Here is a 21,367-nt window from a genome sequence, read left to right on the forward strand (position 1 = left end):
GTGTAAAACTATACATATCATACAAATATAAACAATAGATTCAATTAATTTATTATAGAATCTATTATTATAATATTCAATAAATAACATTAATAATATTCTAACGATATTTTACAAAATATAATACATTATGACAAAAAATGTTTAATTACCATGTTTTAAATTGACATAAGATGTATTAATTATGATTATGATATACGGAAGCAAAAGAATAGAGGATATTTATCTCAAAGATCAAATGTATCATGTAAGTTTATACGGAAATGAAGTTATAGCATCAAAAAACAAATGATGCGCTTGCGTGATTTCTGTCCTTCGATAAAATTCGAAATGTCTTTTATTTTTTCTTTTATTATCTTATATCTTTCTTTTATTTTTAAAAGAAAATTCATTCATAATTGTCTTGATGTCAGAGAGAGATGCCTTAATAATTCACATTGCAAAAAACAGTAAAATATTAATGAAATTGTCATCTCACAATGGATATTTTGTATAGCCGCATATTATACAAATTATAGCATTCACATTAAAAATTTACATTATAAGAGAGAATATTAAGGTCAATAGAAAAGGAGAAGGGATAATTGTACTCGTCGACTGTTTTGTAACCAGTCTCATCTTGGACATCATAGAAAATGGTTCATCTAGGTATTCAATATTTGAGCTTCAATAGAATTCTATTGCTCGTTATGGGCTTGTGGCCCTATCAACAATCTAAATTCGCACAATTTCAATTTATTTTCTTCTCTACTATTCTGATATCAGGTATTATATTTCAGGTAAGAACAGAGTATAGTAATATTGTGTAATAAGATACATTTTGCAAATCTTCATTATATAAGTAGTCTCTCTCATTATTACGTATTATAAGTGTTATATAAATTTCTAATTTGTTTATAAGCGTATAATTAAAAATAAAATTACTTCTGGTAGTTCACAACGCTAATAACATCAAAATGTACTTCAAATCTCATCAACAAGGTCCTATCTTCTACGTCTTACTTTATTTTTTGCATGATATGTTATGACTCATTCAGTGTTAACATCAAAGCTGTAAGTTGACAACTTACAGAATATACATTTGCATCATCTTTGTCCATCTTTGTGAATTTTTATATATTACATATCAAATTTAATATATGAAACATTTGTTACATAATATTATATAAAAACAATATATGAAATTATTATTGAAATAATAACAGGTAAAGGATATATTAATGCAACTTGAGCATATATGTAATCAAGTAAAAGATAAAAACGAAGTTGCTATCATAGAAGAATATAATTACATTGCAAGACGTCACACAATTATACTTACAAGTAAAAAAATATTTTCAGATCTATGTTTACAATTAACATGTAATTTGTGATTAGTACTTCTAGATATTGTTATGTATATGATGTATTGCACAGATTCTATTAAAGTATTGCCGTACTGAGTTTACAATGATTAATGACATATTAATGCAATTTGAGCAATAACATATAGCATAAATTGTATAAATAATATACAGAGTGGTAATTCTAAATAGAAATTAAATGTATTAAATGTATTAATGAAATAATACATAATTTTATAGTATATTAGTGCGTACGTGCGTATATGTGCGTGCGTGCGCGTGCGTGTGTACGTGCGTGTGCCAAATTGTATAAATAATCTTGATAGGCTTATATTTCAGAATTTTTAATAAAACGTTTTCTAATTTTTTTTAGTATTTTGCACTTCCGGATCTATTTGTATTATCGGCCAGCATTTATCGAATAATTTCATTGTTTTACCAAAAAATATATCTCGTCTACCAATTATGATGGAATATTTTATTGATCAAGAAAAATACTTTTATTTAATTTTGTTGCACACCTACGCAATTATATGCGTTGGAGGAACTGCGATATTAGCAATAGGAGCAGTGATTCTTACATGTGTTCAGTATGTCTGTGGAATGTTTAGAATTGCTAGGTACGAAAAAAAATGCAGGAATAATCATAATAATTTAACTGTAATTAAAATTTATCTTTTAACAGCACAATATATTTAAACAACATAGTATTTTAAAATAAATCAAAGATGTGACATAAAAGTCAAAACGTAATTAAACTTATATAAAAAATTTATAATATAATATGATAATTGTATAAAAAAATGCATTATATGGTTCGGTTTTCCTCACTGAGCCATCTTCAGATGCTAATTACTAATGTGTATAGTCGATATATTACTTTAGATAAGTATTAACATGATGATATATGGACATTCCAAAGAACGTAGAAGATTACTCGTTTTCAAGCCGAATGTTTGGAAATTCTTTTTGTTCTAGAGAAGAAATTGGTGTTAAAATTGTTTAACGCGAGCATTAATTTCATTCACGTGAAACACTCACCCGTCAGTCGCCAATTTCATTTCTTATATTTTTAACTTTGTCAGAAAAATTAGAACATCGATGGCGTAAGAAAATAAATTCCAGTCAGAAAGTTTTCATAAATTATTACATATTACCAAAAATAAATTATATATATGTGAAGAAAATAAAATTTGAACTTAAAAAACTGTGTAACCAGTACGGCAGTCAGATACTTTCTGAGGAAATCAGACATATCGACAATGACTAAAATAAAAATAATGTCAAATTTTGTTTATGATAGAAGTATAGGCTTTCATCATCGATGTTCTAATTATTCTGATAAAGTTAAGAATATAAGAAATTGGCGACTGACGGGTAAGTTTCATATGGATAAAATTATTGCTCGCGTTAAACAATTTTAACATCAATTTCTTCTCTACACGGAAAAAACACAGCTGAAAACTTCATTGATTCAGCAAATCTACAGCCTATCTAATATACAGACAGTCAATTTTCTATATTAAAATAGTTTTCTTCTATGTCAAAATTGACAGCTGAATAACATTAGTTAAACCGTCAAATCTTCTTTTATCGATCTTGATTTAGTTATCGATGTTGAATTCGCGTAGTAATTATAGGTTTGCTATATCAGTTAACTTTTTTTTCGTGCAAAACAAAGAGAATTTCCTAACATTCGATCTATAAATCGTATGCGAGTAATTTTCTCCTTTCTTTATGGAATGTCCATTCGTTGATGATCAATAACTGAAAGAATATCGTTTTTCTCTATATCATCATGTTAATTCTTATTTAAAGTAATATATTAATTGCACATTGATAACTAGCATCTGAAGATGAGAGAGGGCTCAATGAGAAAGCCGAAATATTTTTTAATAAAATTTTTATATAATTGTTACATTATATTATAGATTTTTTGTATAATTACGTTTAATTATATTTTGACTCTTACGTTCCCTTCACATCTTCGATTTATTTTTTGAAAAACTAAAAGTCTTATATTTCTTGTTATTTAATTATAATATCTTAAAAAGTTTATGAAATTATGTGTTTATAATTGAAAAATTATCATTCAATAAATTGCTGTATAATTACGACATAATTCATTTACAGTTATCGTATCGAGCATGCAATAAATATCAATAGCCGACAAAATATTACGCTGAAGAATGAAATTTTGATGAGCGAAGGCATAATATGTGCCGTCGAGATTCACCGACAAGCTATGAAGTTGGTATGCCCACAATATACAAAAAATATGTTTAATAATATATTTCTGTTTTTGAAGATTGTCCAATCTTTTTGTATCTATATTCGAGATAATGATGTTTTGTTTAATAGTATTTGGAGTGGCTTGCTTAAGTCTAAATCTGTTTCAAGTAAGTTTTCTGTTTCATATTGTAATATATGAAAATCCATGCAAATGCTGTTCCGAAATGTATATTAACAAAATTGTTCAGTAAGTAGATAGTGCCAATAATGCCGCAGTTATAAATCCCCAATAATAATTTTTATTATATAGATCGGGATAATTTTTATTATATAGATTTATTATAGAGATCGGGGCAAGTTATTACAATTTTTGATTAGCAATTTTTTTCCGTATTAATGTATACATTTAAATTAATGAATACCTATGGATTGCTTCAAGTACATCTTTAATTGGACAGTCAATTTTTTTCTGATTTGTATCTATGTCTTTAAATATTGAAAATTAAAATTTTTTATCAGTAGGTAGATTGTAACAATTTACCTCACTGTGGGGCAAGTTGTTATTGAGCTAGAACAAAATATTATACACTTACAATATATCACTTGCAGTGTTGAAACAGATACCGTTTGAAAGATATCTAGATATAGGTATAGGTATTACATAGAAAATGTATTTAGATATAAGTACAGATATAAGTAAAGTTTTTTATAATTACCTAAGTATAGATACAGATATAAGTAAAAAATATCGTTACAGATATAAGAAAAAGTATCGAAAATTTAGATATTTTTTAGGTATTTAAAAAAAGGAAAAAAAGAAAAATGAGAGAATAGGAAAAAATAGAAAAAACAAGAAGAGGAAAAGATATAAACGGTGTAAAATATTACGTTTTACTTGTTTGTATTAATACATAAAAGAATGTCTCGATAATGAAAATTTAAGTCGAAATCAACAAACTGTGTTCATATACAAAAGATTCCCGACTACGAGATCACTTCTCATGAGCGGGTACATTGAGAGAAATGATTTTGTAGGAACAAATCAAGGGAAAACAAATGTGATATTTGTTAAGAAAACGATCGATTAGTTACTATTGCAAATTAATTATTTCTCATTCGTCAATGTAACGAATAATCAACAGTATCACTAGCAAATAAAAGACATATATATGTATACATAGAAGTCGTAGATGGTCGTAGAATCTCAAATCGTAAGAAATTGACTAATTCTAGTCAAGTATTCTTCTTATATTTGTCTGTGACTGGTCAGTTTCTCTCGACTTAAGACCCCACGATCATATATAGATTTGTTCACGTCGCATGTTCCAACACGTTCCAATATGCTCCTACTATAGTTCTTATTCACTCTAATGCTTGATAGAATGAGTAGGAGTTACGATAGAAGCATGTTGGAGCATGTTGGAGCTTGCGATGCGAATAATCCTTATGATTTCTTGATAAATGATCCTAAAGTCTATCCAAAAGATAGGTTAGGTTTTATATAGCATTTGCTTCTATTACTAATAATTAGTTGGTATAGCAGACTAGTAGCAATCACAACAAATCAATTTTGTAGTTACATATTTACCGATCACTTGTTAAAGGTACTTGTTAAATTAACAAAATCCTTTCTCTCTTTGTCAGTGTAAAACGGACTAAATTAAGTCAAGTTTTTTTTATTTACTTTATCATTTTGCAATTTTCGCAATATTTTAGGAGATATTAATTTCTAAAGATTATCAAATAAGCACATATCCGTGCGGACTACCGTCAAGATTATAACCTATCAGTTGCATCGATTATCGCGCGAGGACTATTTGATAGGCGCGCGCCATAATTCAAGCAGCGTCCTTAGTAGTTCTCGCAACAAGCGATCGTGAATGGGCGTATACTTGGTGATAATCCGCGCGGATACGCGCTCATTAAGTGATATTTAGAAATTAATATCTCATAAAGTATTGCAAAAATTGATTCATAAAGTTTCACAACTGGAACTTTTCATTCATCATGAAATATGTTGTTAAACACAAAAATCTAAGAGACGTATTTTTTTATACGTGTTCTAAATCATGTTTCAGAGGTGAAATCCTTTGAAAAAAAACGGTATTTTTTTTTTGAGACGAATATCGTCGGAAGTATAAAAGATGGAAAAAATTTTTTTAAACAAATGTTGCATAGTTTTAAGAGTACTTCAATGTCGTGAAGAAAAAAATTAAAAAAAAATTTTTTTTGTTAACAATTATTAAACAAAAAAAATTAAAAAAATTTTTTTTCTTCATAACATTGAAGTATCCTTAATGATTTACAGTTATAGTTTAATATAGTTTAGTAAGATGATTTGCTATGTGATGATTTACTATGATTTATAGTAGATATAGTAATCAAAAATTAAGTTTCTAATATAGCATAAAATAAAATGTATACGTATACCTTATACTTACGTATCTAAAACTTAAAAGATATGTAAAGATAACTAGATACAGATATCTCTGCTTATAAGAATCTAGGTAATGCACTTAGATACAGCTAAAGTACCTAGATATTAGATACTTTTTAGATATTTTTATCTAGATACGTTCCAACACTGATCACTTGAAATATATTATTATATATAAGCCAATTTAAATTTATAATGAAATCATGAAACTTCACAAGGAATATTTATTTTTTGATGAAGAAATTTACAAAAATATGTTAGAAAATTTTTTCTTTAAATAGTTATTAAAGTTAATGTTAGACGTTGGATAATAATAAAATTAATTCTATGCATTTGCTGCTTTTTTCAGAGACAGACAATCATCTTTAACTTCCTTTGCCATTGTTGCATATTTCTATATTTACAGACCTTCTATTTTTTTTGTAAGATCGCATCATTCTATAGATTTTTATAACTAGATTTAATTACAACTGATTCAATATGATAGAAAAAGATAAATCTGATTCCGAGCTACTCTTATTTCAATTCACATATGCATATGTTGCGTCGTATCTGTGAATATCGCGTATATGAAAATACTAATGTCATCGTGTGATTTATACATGTGAGAGTGAGTGAATACAAATATGATGCTGTCCAGCGTTATCTTCAAATATAGAGACGAAGTTAGCAGTCTATTTATAGTCTATTTGTAATGTGTAAATCATTCCGTAGAAGAAAAAAATTATTCTCAATGAGATAAGCTGTTACACTATAACAACCTGCCCCGATCGAATTGTAACAACTTGTCCCAACCTTCCATTTTCTATTCGAAAAAATACATCGAAAATCAATACGATCAATTTATATCGATTCAAATAACATGTGTTATTATAATCAAAAGTATAATCATATATAATTGCATATACAAATTTTTATTCGGATTACTTTTACAGAGGTTGAACTATATATAATAACACAAGCGATTTATATATAATGAAATATTTACTTTTAACAGTGAAAGTAAAAAAATATATGTAGCGTCTTCTGGAGTTCAATATGGCGGGTAAACAATAAACAATAAATGAAGTTGTAGAGTATCATAAAAATCACATATAAAAATGTGCTGCCATCTGTGGCAACTAAAAAAATTAATTGTAATAACTTACCCCATATAACAACTAGCTTCTCTCCCAAATAATATAAATAGTAATTAATGTAATATATCGTAGGAATAAAAATATTAATCAGAGAACACGCAATATATTAAAAAATCAATAATGTTGAAGATATATAACATTAACATATATTTATTATACTTTATTATATTTTATTATACTTAGAACTTAACGAACAGAATTGCTGATCAATATATGACGTTCTTTATACGATATTTGGATTTGTATTCTAAGGATTTTTTTATTCTTTTTTGATTTATATATATATATAAAACTGCAAAGCATTTTCTAATTCTATATAACTTCATCATTATTCTTAGAGTAATTCTAAGAGTAAAAAATGTATATACAATGTATATGTACAAATACATGCCGAAGATGTATAATCACCTTTATTTGATTTTAGATATTTCAGAGTGCTTCATCTGAAAAAACTGTCAGTGAATTTTGTTTGCCATTGTTATATGTAGTCACCATGATTTTATGTCTGTTTTTAGGCAACTATGGCGCACAGAATATAACAGATCACAATAATTACGTATTTTCTACTGCGTAAGAAACATTTCATGATCAGTATATGAATGTTTGCACGGAAAGAACGATTTCATTAAAACAGAGATAGCTAAATATAGTGAGTTTGCTGTCACATTGTTGATAAGTTGAAACTAATTAATTTCGACAAACTCGGGACAAGATGATCGAGACAGCATTATGTTTGTCGAGAACTCATGTGAATTCAAATTCTATTACAACAGCAAATCGATGGCAACGAAAATTTGCTTGTAAAAAAGATGATTGTGATAGCAACTTAACTATAACTAGTATTGTCAATTTGTTATTTGTAATTCATAGTAAAAGTGTTCCTTCTGTGCCTTTTAAGAATGGCTTCGTCGGAAAATGTATGTGTAAAAATTAATGCAGTTATACAACAAATTAGCATAGTTGAAAATAACTGATAAGAAAGTTTCTTTTATCAGTTAGCGATTCATTATCCATGTACAATTTCATAGGTACAACATTCAGTGGTATAGAGCTCCGTTAAATATACAAAGAATGATATTGTTTCTATTACAAAGAAAAGCTAAGGAGTTTACTTTGAATATCGGTGGATTATTTACTGGTTCTATGGAGTGTTTCGCCACGGTAATATAATATCAATAACAATCTATGAGAGCGTTCCGATAGTGTTGATATTATACAGTATACGTTACGTATACTGTAAGCTATAGATTTTCAGCACTGGCAGTGAATATCGGACCGCATCCTATATCTATCACATTACAAATCAATATTGTAAAAAGAGATGTCTTTAATTGCAGTTAGTAAAGACTTCGATATCTTATTTTACTGTCATATATTCTACGCGATGACAAAATAAACATGAATTTAGTAATAAAATAATAAGAACATAGTTAATGAAAAAACAAGAGTCTTTAGAAAAAATAATGACATTATTTTTTGAGTTATCAAGATTTTGTTAAGAAAAAAATGTAGAGAGTTAAAATTGTTCAAATAAAGATGTACACCATATTGTCGCAATGTGTTCAAACTAAGTATTGTATGTATTATATTATATATAATATGTATTATATTTTAACAATCACATAATTTCAATTATTGAATTTAAGTAATTTTATATCTGCAATTTGTTGTGGAACATTTTTCCTAAACAATATAATAATTAAAATATTTGGAACTTTTAACTTCGTTAATTAATAACACAAGAAATGTAAAAAAGTAAGCATATAGTCACTAATTAACAATATTTTTAGACAGTTTAATACATAAAGTTGTTAATAACGCTGATCGTTATTAATTACGCTGATCGTTGAATGATATTTATAAGTATATATCTGTTGTGAATTTGATTCAATTATTTTCTAAACTATAAACTTTATTATTCAGATTCGATACCAAAAGAATTCAAACTAAAAGATATTCTCCTCGAAAACCAAATGAAAACTTATAAATGAATTAGAACAAAGTTTTGAAATTAAAAAGAAGAAAGAGCGCTTGTGTAATTGCTTTATTGAAATTTTTGATAATTTAATTTCATGAAAAAGATACATCCGCTGCGACAAATCGATCACGTAGAAATCATGTTGTAAAGAATTATGATACGTATGTAGATCATTCAAAAATTTACTAATTTCAATTCTCATAGCGAACTGCACATTTGGATATTATTGTTAAAAATTTGCGTTGAAATTTATGTAAAAGAAAGACATAAGAAAATATTTAATCGAAAAAAATTAACTTTAACAATTAAAGTGCAATAAATTAATTACGGTCATGAGATTCATATTTTTAGATTTTTCAGATTATGAACGTCAGATTGACGTAGAAAATTAAAGAAAAAAAAATGAATGGAATTACTATTATCCGAATATGGAATTATAATATTAAAGATTGACCAGGATTCTACCAAAAAACTCATTGCGGAATTACGTCTTCTGGTAAAATAGAAAAACAATAAATTTATAAAAGAACCCATTTACAAGAGACTAACAACAGATGGAATCAATCCCCCGATCGTATGGTGCATCGAAAATTCAAACTTAAGAATAATAGTTTCTAATTTCTTCGATTAATAGTCCATTACACTATCTACTTATTTACATAACATTATTAACAATAATATACCTAAAATACACAGCCACATAAAAAATTCCAATTAATTAATAAGTTAGAAGGAATTTATTTCGAACCTAATCTAAAACTAACATCAGTTTTTTTATTTTAAATTTAACGTTCTTCACATTCAACAAAAAATTTTACAAACAGATTTTTGGTATACCTATGGAATCACCATTGTCACCGATCATAGCCAATATTGTTTTGAAAGACTGGAGGAGATTGCAATTCGATGGTTACCTTGTCCCCGAGAAATATTTAAGTGATATTTTAAACGTATTCCATTCATTCCATGAACGATTACAGTTCATAAATTGAAGTGGATAATCGTCAGATTAAGTTATCTGGATGTAAACATCAATGTAAAGAATAGTATTGTTTTGGACTACTATAAAAACTAACTTACTTATGAAGATTTCTGCATTTTAATTCCCAACATCCGATATGTCACAAGAGGAGTGTAACATCTGATATGGTTGACAGACTAATATTATTATTTCATCCGATGTATATCACTAAAAAAATGTTACAAAATTAGTGCACATTTTATTAAATAAGGGATATTCATTAAAATTCATTTTTTCGACAATTAATACGAGGATAAAATTTCCAAAACAAATTTGTCAACCATAACTAACAACATTTAAAACAATTAATAAATATTGAACGACATTTCACTGTATCGTATACCGAAAACCGTTTTCGAGTCATTCTTGCTAATTGTTTCGGGCCTACATAAAAGGATGCATTTATCCAATATGTTAAAAAAATGTTACTAGAGGAAAAGATTTATTGGGTATGTCGCATCAAGAAGTAATTTACAAAATACCATATGATTGTAATGTGATATGTGTAAGCCAACGAAACGTCAATAAAAAACTAGAATACGTAAGCGACAGACTAAAAAAACAAGGTCCATCTCAGTAATTTCAAATCGTAAGTTGACCCTCGATCATAATTCTAAACAGAATGAAGTTAAAATTCTTGACAATGAGCAGTCGTATAACAAAAGGTTGATTTCGGAGATAGTACACATTAAAAAGCAATTAAATGGTTTAATTAAGCAAAGTGACACAGAATCTTTAATTCCTACCTTCCTATTTTACAAACATCCCTTTCCTAATTTTTTCTTCTCTTCCATTCTTTTTTCCCACCACGTCACGTTTTTCCTTTTCCAAAATTATGGCAGTAACTTAATTTCCTTCCTTATTTTTGTGTTATTGTGTAACATCACCTTGGAGAGATATCTAATTACGCGATAACCAATATTTTGTACCTCTAAGGAAATTTGCGAATCCACTGTAATTGTGTGAGCTGAGAGAAAATGAGTGGGCAATATTTAAGATATATAATTCAAATTTAAGATTGAGAGTAAATTTAAAAATATAACTGTAAGGCAATATTTTTATTGCCTTACAGTTTAGTTCCACTACAAGAAGCAGTGTCGATTTACTGAAACAAGTTCATAGGACAATGCTTTTGTTATCTTCTAAACGATTGCAGTAAGAGAGCAAATCTTTTATCAACAACAATACATACTGAAAATTCACATTGTCATTGAAGGAAAACATATATATAATGTTAATTTTAATTTTTATGCAATCTCATGCGGATCATAAAATATTTTAATCATGCGATAAATCTTATTCTATGTTTTTTGTATATATTTAAACGTTTTTGAACCATGCGACAATTTTATTTTTCATGTTTATTTAATCATGTAATTTTATTTAATCATGTAATTTATCTATTATATAACCAATATTGCAACCTTTTTATTTTTATTTTTATTTTCCAATTGTAATTTTTATGAGTTACACTGAAGATGATAATGAAGATGATTATAACGTTTGTATTTTACATGATTATAGCGATTGCATTTGGAATATAAATTGATTTTTAACAATTAATTATTAATTTTGACTGGTACGAATTTTGAGTGTAGCCTTCCTCCTTTAACAATTTATTTTCTAAAGAAACTTTACTGCCTGTGATATTTACAGTTGTTTTTATTTTATATTTGTTTATATCGAATTTTCTGATACAAAATATGACGAATTACAATAATTATTTGCTAATGTATAAACGACTTTCTCACACAACAAACAAGGATCACTTTGCAAATTTTTATACCGAAATAAATATTTAAAATCATTAGTATTGTATGACTAAAATAATTCGTAAAAAATATTCGTAAATTTTTTCTTACTTTTCTTTTAAATATCGATTCTTATCTTAATAATTTATGTAGATACAGAGTTAAATTGTATGTAACTCCCTTATACATCTATAGAATGATACTCTTCTTGTTGATAAAGGCGCTAAAAATTTCCATTTGATTATCAGAGTTGTTTATTATTCACTAGAGTGCTTTGCTATGATATATAATAGTGTGTAGCGTTTTTTTGAATATACTGTAATATATTAAAAGTAAATGCAATAATATGCTTGCATTAATAAAAGCTTTGGAATCTTATTTTACCATCATGTTATCACACACAGTGATAAATATGAATTAAATAAGAACATAAGAAAATATATATTAGAAAATATATATTAGAAGAAAATAAAATAAAATTTCTCACATTTAAAAAAAAAGAAAATTCTATTTTTTATTACATATATATATATTTATACTTAAAATTTTATTATTAATATATTTATAAATTAGCAAATTAAAAAAATATGCAATCAAAAACATAAAATTATAAATCTCGATATAATTCATTCTTTTTCTTTTCCCAATGAAGTAATAGAAAAAAGATAAACAATAAATGTGTTTGTAAACATATTATGAGTAACTGAACAAACATAAATAACAGATTTGTTTTATTGTACAATCTCTATTATAATAATATTTAATATTTAATTTAATAATATTATAATAATATTTTACAAAATATTATATCGGAAAATATTGGAGTAATTACCATATATTAAATTGACATGAGATGTATAAATTATGATCGGTGCAGAAGAAAAAATATAGAGGATATTCATCTCAAAGATCAACGTATCATATGAGAGATTATATGAAAATGAAGTAAATTAAAAAATAGAGGATATATGCTTGTGTGACTTCTGTCCTTTGATAAATGTATTTCGTTTTTTTTTTAAATAAAAGAAGATACTTGTTCAAAAAATATTCATTTTCTTGATATCGAAATGATGCTTTAATAGTTTTTATTGCAAAGAATACTAAAATATGGATAAGTTTGTAATCTCACAATGGATATTTTGTATAGCCTCGTATTATACAAATTATAGCATTCGCATAAAAATTTATATAACAGGGAATATCTAGATAATCGATGGAAAAAGAGAAGGGATAGTCGTACTCATCGACTTTGTAACTTCGCTTCGTAACCAGTCGCATCCAGAACATCGCAGAGAATGATTCATCCAGAGATTCAGTACTTTAGCTTCAATAAAATTTTGTTGCTTGTTATCGGCTTGTGGCCCTATCAACAATCTAAATTCACACGATTTCAGTTTATTCTCATGTCTACTATTCTGACAGCGGGTATTGTATTTCAGGTAAGAATAGAGAATATAATAGCAATACTGTGTGATAAGTTATTATTTTAAAATCAAAATCTTCATTATCAAGTAATATATCTTATTATTATGTAAAATAAGTGTTATATAAATTTATAATTGTTTATAAACATGTAATTAAAAATAAAATTACTGGTAGTTGACAACTCTAATAACATCAAAATGTACTTCAAATCTCATCAACAAGGTCCTGTCTTCCACGTCTTTCTTTATTATTTGCATAATAAATTACAACTCATTCTGTTTTAACATCAAAGATGTAAGTTAACAACTTATATAGAATATGCGTTTCATCATAATTATCCGTGCCAAATGAATTTTTGTAAATTACATATCAACGTATTAAATTTTACGTATTAAAAAATTGTTATACATTATATACAAAAAATTATTATATACAAAGACAATATAAATTATTGGAATAACAGATAAAGGACTTATTAATGCAACTTGAATATATATGTAATCAAGTAAAAAATAAAAACGAAATTGCTATCATAAAGGAATATAATTACACTGCAAGACGTCACACAATTATACTCACAAGTAAAAAAATATTCTCAGATCTATGTTTACAATTGTTATGTAACTTTCCGTACAGCATAGAAATTTGCAACATTGCTGCAATATTTCAACAATGCATATTGCAATACAATATTGCAGAGACTTCCCTTCGTAATATTATTTCAACAATGTTGTAGCAGTATTTTAAAAATATTTTTAGCAAGAAACATAAATTGACATAAATTGAAAAGTTATCCTATTCTTGTTCAATAATCAGTAAGAAACAAAGAACAGAATGACTCTTGTGTCGATTTGTGCCTCTGCTAAAAACTATGTTTAAAAATTGTACTATATTGATTTATGACCCAATAAAATAAGGACTTGGACAATATAATAAAAGAATAGAAATTAATAATCACGTTTATACGGCACACTTAATCGGGTTTAATAACATCTGTAGTTTTGAAACTGACCAGTCATAACTATATTCTTCTGGAAAAATGGAATGGTTAGTTTCTAATTATGAATTATTACCCGATTAATGTCCATTTCTATTCATAAAGTAAATCAAGACGAAGAATAAGTTGAACCGAGATTAAAGTTAATCTATATTAGTGGAAACGGACATAAGATGTAAACATAGTCATTGTCTATAATTTATAGGAATTGTGCTTATAATTTAAAGACAGAAAACAATTAGAAGTAAGGATTAAATATACACAATGGACACAGATAATAAAATATAAGATAAAAATATAAGATAAAATATATAGGTGGTTTTCCGATATGCTCTGCCAGTACTGAAAATCTATAGTTCACGTAACGTATACTGTAGTTTTCAGTACTAGCAATGTATCGGAATATAAAATATAAAAATATAATTAATTATGAACTCATATTTTATTTGTATTCATTACATGTTACATATAACTTCTATTTCTAATTTTTTTATATTTAAATTTATATAGTGGAAAATCTTATAATAAATATTGCAGTAACGTATATAATATTATAGCAATATTGCTGCATTATTACAATGATTCTGCAATATTGTTGCAAGTTTTCCTCCGTGCGCAAGACCTAATTTTGCGTATATATTATTTTGTAATATTGCTACAACATTATGTATTTTTAAAACGGACATTTTTGCTACAATATCTGAAATATTGCAGCAATATTTCGCAATATTTTTGCAATGTTACAATCTTGCAATAAAATATTTCTACAATATTGCTACAATATTTCTGTGCTGTACGGATTGTGAATAATATTTCTACATATTTTTATGTATGGTATGTCCTACTGATTCTATTACAGTATTTGCTGTATGTGTATATATGCGTTACAATGATTAATAACATGTTAGTATGCAATTTGTACAATAATATATTGCACAAATTGCATAAATAATAAAGTAATTCTAAATAGAAATTGAGTACATTATCAAAATAATATACAACTTTGTAATATATATATGCATGTATGTGTGTTAAATAGTATAAATTCTGAAATAACTTTATATTGCAGAATTTTTAATAAAAACGTTTTCTAATATTTTTTAGTACTTGCCGTTATTATAGGATTTTTTTGCCTTATTGGCCAGTATTTGTCGAATAAACTCACTGTTTTATCAAAAAATATATCTCATCTGCCAATTATGATGGAGTATTTTATCGATCAAGAAAAGTACTTTTATTTAATTTTGTTGCACACCTACGCAATTATATGCATCGGAATAGTTGCGGTATTAGCAACAGGAACAATGTTTTTTACATATCTTCAGTATATCTGTGGAATATTTAAAATTGCTAGGTACGAATGAAGATGTAGGAACATTCTAAATTTTTTGAAATAAAATTTCACTCCAAGAAAAGTGAAAGTTGCCAGTATCGCCAGTTCGGCAAGAGTGGATTTTTTTCTTCACTCTTCGCAGAAATTGAAGTTTGACTCTTGCTCTTGGAGATTTTTCATTGTTGAAGAGTGATTCTTCACTCTGTAAGAATGAAAATTTCACTCCTGCCGGACTGACACAATTTACTTTTTGGGAGAGAAATTTCACTCTCAAGAATTTGGAGTGAATAATCATAACAATATAAATTGTAATCAAAATTGATCTTTTAACAACATAATATATTTAAATAACATAATATATTAAAGTTTAATCATGCAGTATAAAGGAGGTCGCTGAAATAGCCTTGACTTTGATTATGATGCCAATGTCATGTCCTTGAGAAACTTTCAGAAGATTTTAGCCGACGCTTATTATTCGATAAAAAGTAATTAACAATTAAAATTAGTAATTATCTCATTACTTTGCGTGAATCGGATCCCTATGGGGAAGTATGGGACGAATCGATTAGGAGAGTATAACTTTCCATTATACTGCGTCATTAACAAAGTTTATGAAATGATGTATTTTTTGCTGAAAAATCGTCGTTCAATATACTGTTCAACATACTGTATAATTAGGACATATACATTTGCAGCTATCGTATCGAGCATGCAATAAACATTAATATTCAACAAAATATTATGCAGAAAACTAAGATTCTGATGAGCGAAGGCATAATTTGTGCTGTCGATATTCACCGACAAGCTATGAAGTTGGTACATAAAACAGATTGAATAGAGCGGGGGTGGTTGCGCATAGTGGCAAATTGGGCAAATACAAATATGTACACTGAAAAAAATGTTTGAAAATGGACAATTTCTGATTGATAATTAGAATTTTCTGGTGTGTCCATTTTCAATCACACATTTTTTTAGTGTAAATAACAAAAATATATATAGATACATCTATACTTGCGTAAGATAGCACATATGGTAGATAGAGATTATTGTGCTTAATACAATAATCCGTGTCCGATAACAGCCAAACAAATGCGCTTTTCCGTATATAAAAAGTAAAATTATTAAGTGAATATTCTTTTTGGTCCGTAATAATTAAAGCCTTTGATAATAATCAAATATTTTTTAGAGTAACTAATTAATGTATTTTTTAACTTTACTATTTAAGTTGTTATTTTATCTACTGTTTTTCAGTGATAAAAAATATTTCATCAATGCTGATACGGAATTTGGTGAGCTTAGTGTCCCGTAACTCAGCTGCTTAAATGAAATTTGTCTTTACTGATCCTTTTTATTCTATGTTAATGATTAAACATATATTTTATATTGAATTATTATTATAAAGAATAAAGATTATAGCTTTTTTTAATCTTGTTAATTTTAAAGCCTTTAAAAAAGAAAGAGTATATTACAAATTATTATACATTTAGAATGAAAATAATAAAATTTCGATCAATGTACACATAATTCTTTCATGTTTTTAATGATATGTAATCTCATTAAATGGTTTATCTTCATGACTCAACTTATCCTTCGAAGATGCACAGCATGCCATAGGTGGAGCATATTGATCCACTTGCATCCTTATAATTAATTAACGTAATTTTTTTTATATTAATAAAATATATTACGGACTTGAAAGTAGTTAATTACTGAGCCAGATAAACACTTTAAAGCATTTACTGTTAGTCGTAATTGTATTGAAAATTTATAAAACTTAAAGTGACAGAGTCATAACTAGCCCCGCTTTCCACTAATATGTTTATTATAATTATATAAATAATATATTTCTGTTTTTTAAGATTGACCAAACATTTGATGTCTATAGTCGAGGTAATGATACTTTGTTTAATAGTATTTAACGTAATTTGTTTAACCCTAAATACGTTTCAAGTAAGTTTTCTGTTCTGTAATATATAAAATTGTAATATAATAAAAATGCAAATGTTGATCCGAAATTATATGTATTACCAATATTGTTTAGTAAGTAGATATCCAGAATAATGCCAAAGTAAATTTCCAGTAACAATTTTTATTATATAAATAATTTAAAAGTAACAAATGTAATATGTAGTAAAATAAAAATTATAACAGAGAAGATGCATTGCATTAGAAAAGTCAATAATGTTAAGATATATAAAATTAACATGAATTTTCTAATACATTTAGAATTTAACGGACAAAACTGCTGATCTGTATTCTTTGTACGATCTTTGTATTTATTATTCTAAGAAATATGTACTATTTTATTCTTTATGATTAATATATACTGCAAAGCATTTATCTAATTTTACATAACTTTATCATTATTCTTACGATTAATAATAAAAATTAAATTTATTTACAGGGTGTTTCATTTTAAATGATATGATCGATTATCTCGCGAATCGATGATTTTATTGAAAAATTTTTCGAACAAAAGTTACATGGCTTGAAGGAGGATAGCTGATGAAAACGTGGACTTGACCTTAAGTGACCTTGTCAAAATCAGGTCAAGGTCATTAATGTTTTTTTAAATGAATATTATATTATTTTTTATTACATATTCTTGTAGTTTATCTCGAGAGCTTTTCAAATACTATAATAAAGTTACGTTTCATAAGTAATTACGTTTCATTGAGTACTTTCCGGGTTATGGAGCTTGAAAGTTATAGTATCGCCGGCATTATTCGTATACGCATGCTCGTGAGAGCAGAATTCTTACGCGCACGCGTCTCCGCGATCTATTCTCACTGCTTGACATACACTCCCGCGAAATGAGTCCGATTCTTCCCAACTGAACGATTCAACTTTCTTTTTTTCGCATACTTTTTTATTTCAATTTTTTTTTGATTATTAGACTTTTCAAAGCTTTTTTCAAAATTAGCTGCTTACAGTTCAAATGAAATCATTGATATTATTTTTGTGTTTGGTGAAGCTGGAAATTATTGTAGAGCGGAAAGATTGTATCGTAACAAATATCTGTTTAGACTTCCAAATACAATGTAGATAAGAAGAATTTTATTACGAGAGCGTAGAAGAATCCGTAAGAGAAACTGCAAGCAAATAAATGCTGAAGATGACATTAATGATCCGCGTGTATTAACAGTGCTAGCAATGATAAACTTGAATCCCTATATTTCGATTAGAGAACTGCAACGAACTAATTTAGGAATTCTTTATGTCTATGTGGAGGATTTTAAAGACATAAATTTCATCCCTACCATATCTTTACTCCACTATTTTAATCCATGAGGTAATTACAAATGATATGAGGCTATGAAAACGATTTTGTCGTTAAGCATTACAAGTGATAAGAGATGATAAGAGAAGATTCAGCTTTTTTCCAGTATGTTTTCTTTAGTGACGAAGCTTCATTTCATAACAATAGACATAACTGTCATTATTGGTCCATGTACAATCTTCATTGGCCTTAATATGTGTTGATAATCAACATCATTGGAGTTTAAACACTTGGAGCGGAATTGTAAATGGATATTTGATTATTAATTCATATTTTTTTGATAATCGCTTAAATGGGAAAACTTACCTTTCTTTCTTGCAGAATAAATTCCCTGAGCTTTTAAAAGAGGTTGATTTTGCCACTTGACAAAAAATGTGGTGACAGCAAGATGATGGACCCCCCCCCCCTCATTCTCGCCCCATTCTTCGTATTGCGACGGAATACCTCAATAATATTTTTCATGAAAGATGAATAGAGAAATATGGATGTATTCGATGACCTCCATGGTCTCCTGATTTAACTTCGTGTAATTTTTTTTGTTTAGCTATATAAAAAATATTGTTTACAAAACTCCACCGACATGAAAGATCGAATAACTAATGTTTGTCGTAGCATTCTGCAAAATATTTTAATTTCAATAGTAGAAAATTTGAGAAACGGTTGAGGCTATTTCTGCAAGAAAATGAAGTTCCATTTGAACATCTTATCAATGGCTAAAAACATATTCGAATTGATCTTGTCTTAATTGACCGAATCAGTCCCGATCTTGCCTTAATCGACCGGATCAGTGATCGGTGTTACTTTATATAACTTAACAAGTATTTAACGTAACTTTATTATAGTTTTTGTCAAGTTCTTGAGATAAGCTACAAGAATATGTAATAAAAAATATGGGTTTCCATTTAAAAAAACTTAAATTATCTTGACCTCATTTTGATAAAGTCAAGTCCACATTTCCATTATGTGTCCCCCTTGAAGCCACGCAACTTTCACTCGAAAAATTTTTCATTAAAATCATCGATTCACGAGATAATCAACATATCACTTAAAATGGAACAATCTATATATGCACACATATATACAGAGGATTTCTTAATTCCTTTAAATTTGTATCTTAGATATTTCAGATTAGTTCATCTGAAAATATTATGAACGAATTTTGCTTACCATTGATGTATGCGATTTCCATTATTTTATATTTGTTTCTAACCAACAATATCGGACAGAATATAATAAATCACAATAATTACGTATTCTCTACTGCGTAAGAAACATTTCATGATGAGTATATGAATGTTTGCACTGAAAGAACTATTTGCTAAAACTCAGATGGCCAAATGTAATGAGTTTTGCAGTCATGTCAATAATTCTTCAAACCATTAATTCGATAAACTCGGGATAAGGTGATCGAGACAATATTATGTTTATAGCAAACTCACGTTAATTTGAATTATATAACAAAATTGATGGCAACATTAATTTGCTATTTCTGAAAAAGATAAATTTGTGATAGTAACTTTACAATAACTGGTGTTGCTAATTTGTAATTGATAACAAAAGTATTGTTTTTATGTGCCTCTTAAGAATTGTTTCGTCAGATATAAAAAGTAATGTAATTGCAAAACAAATTAGTAAAGCTGAAATAACTGATAGAGAAAGTTTCTTTTGTCAATTAGCGAATCGCTATCTATGTACAATACATAATACAATTTTACAGGTACAACGTTCAGTGGTATAGAGCTCCGTTACGTATACAAAGAATGATATTGTTTTTATTACAAAGAGAAACTAAGGTGTTTACTCTGAATGTCGGTGGATTATTTAATGCATCTATGGAGTGTTTTGCCACGGTAATATAATATGAACAATCTATCTCTACTATATTACAAATAAATATTGTAAAAAGAGATATCTTTAATTGCAGTTAATAAAGACTTCGGTATCTTACTTTACTGTCATATATTCTACGCTGTGACAAAATAAATATGAATCTAAATAATAGAATGATAAGAACATATTTAATGAAAAAAATGACAGTACTCATATTTAGAAAAAAATGTACATTTATATCCTATGTAAAATTCTTTTTAATTACATAGAAATTCGCGCACCAATTTCCGCGTTCTGTATATTGTCCATGTATTATATTGTATTATTTAATTTTGAGAACTTGATTAATTTTTATGTTTTTATTATAAAATATTTAAATACTTGAAATTTTCGTCAGTCAATAACATCAAAAATGTAAAAAGATAAGAGGTATGACTACTAATAAACTATATTTCTAACTAAATAGTTAATACACCAAACTGTTAAAAATAATCATGCTGATCGCTAATTGATATTTAACAGTATGCCATTAATTTTTGCAATTATTCTTAAATTATAAACTTTACCAGGAAGACATCAAAAAGTTAAAATTAAGAGATTT

At 27.1% G+C, this 21,367-nt stretch overlaps 3 protein-coding genes across 3 annotated transcripts; all 3 read left to right on the top strand.

The window, feature by feature from the left end:
* The first annotated feature begins 1,739 nt into the window (after positions 1–1,739).
* Positions 1,740–5,080, top strand: LOC105619717. The gene is made up of 4 exons (XM_012201236.1): positions 1,740–1,963; positions 3,477–3,593; positions 3,652–3,822; positions 4,957–5,080. The coding sequence occupies exons 1-4, from the start codon at positions 1,809–1,811 to the stop codon at positions 5,078–5,080; spliced, it is 567 nt and encodes a 188-aa protein (XP_012056626.1). The 5' UTR covers positions 1,740–1,808.
* A 10,445-nt stretch (positions 5,081–15,525) lies between these two features.
* Positions 15,526–18,075, top strand: LOC105619718. Its single transcript, XM_012201237.1, has 4 exons — positions 15,526–15,677; positions 16,352–16,468; positions 17,516–17,606; positions 18,061–18,075. The coding sequence occupies exons 1-4, from the start codon at positions 15,526–15,528 to the stop codon at positions 18,073–18,075; spliced, it is 375 nt and encodes a 124-aa protein (XP_012056627.1).
* A 2,033-nt stretch (positions 18,076–20,108) lies between these two features.
* On the top strand, positions 20,109–20,911 carry LOC105619719. Its single transcript, XM_012201238.1, has 3 exons — positions 20,109–20,200; positions 20,654–20,786; positions 20,861–20,911. Exons 1-3 carry the CDS (start codon positions 20,109–20,111, stop codon positions 20,909–20,911), a joined length of 276 nt encoding a protein of 91 aa, XP_012056628.1.
* The last annotated feature ends 456 nt before the right edge of the window (positions 20,912–21,367 follow it).

This window comes from Atta cephalotes (assembly GCF_000143395.1).
Source record: "Atta cephalotes unplaced genomic scaffold scaffold00022, whole genome shotgun sequence".
NCBI lineage: Eukaryota > Metazoa > Arthropoda > Insecta > Hymenoptera > Formicidae > Atta > Atta cephalotes.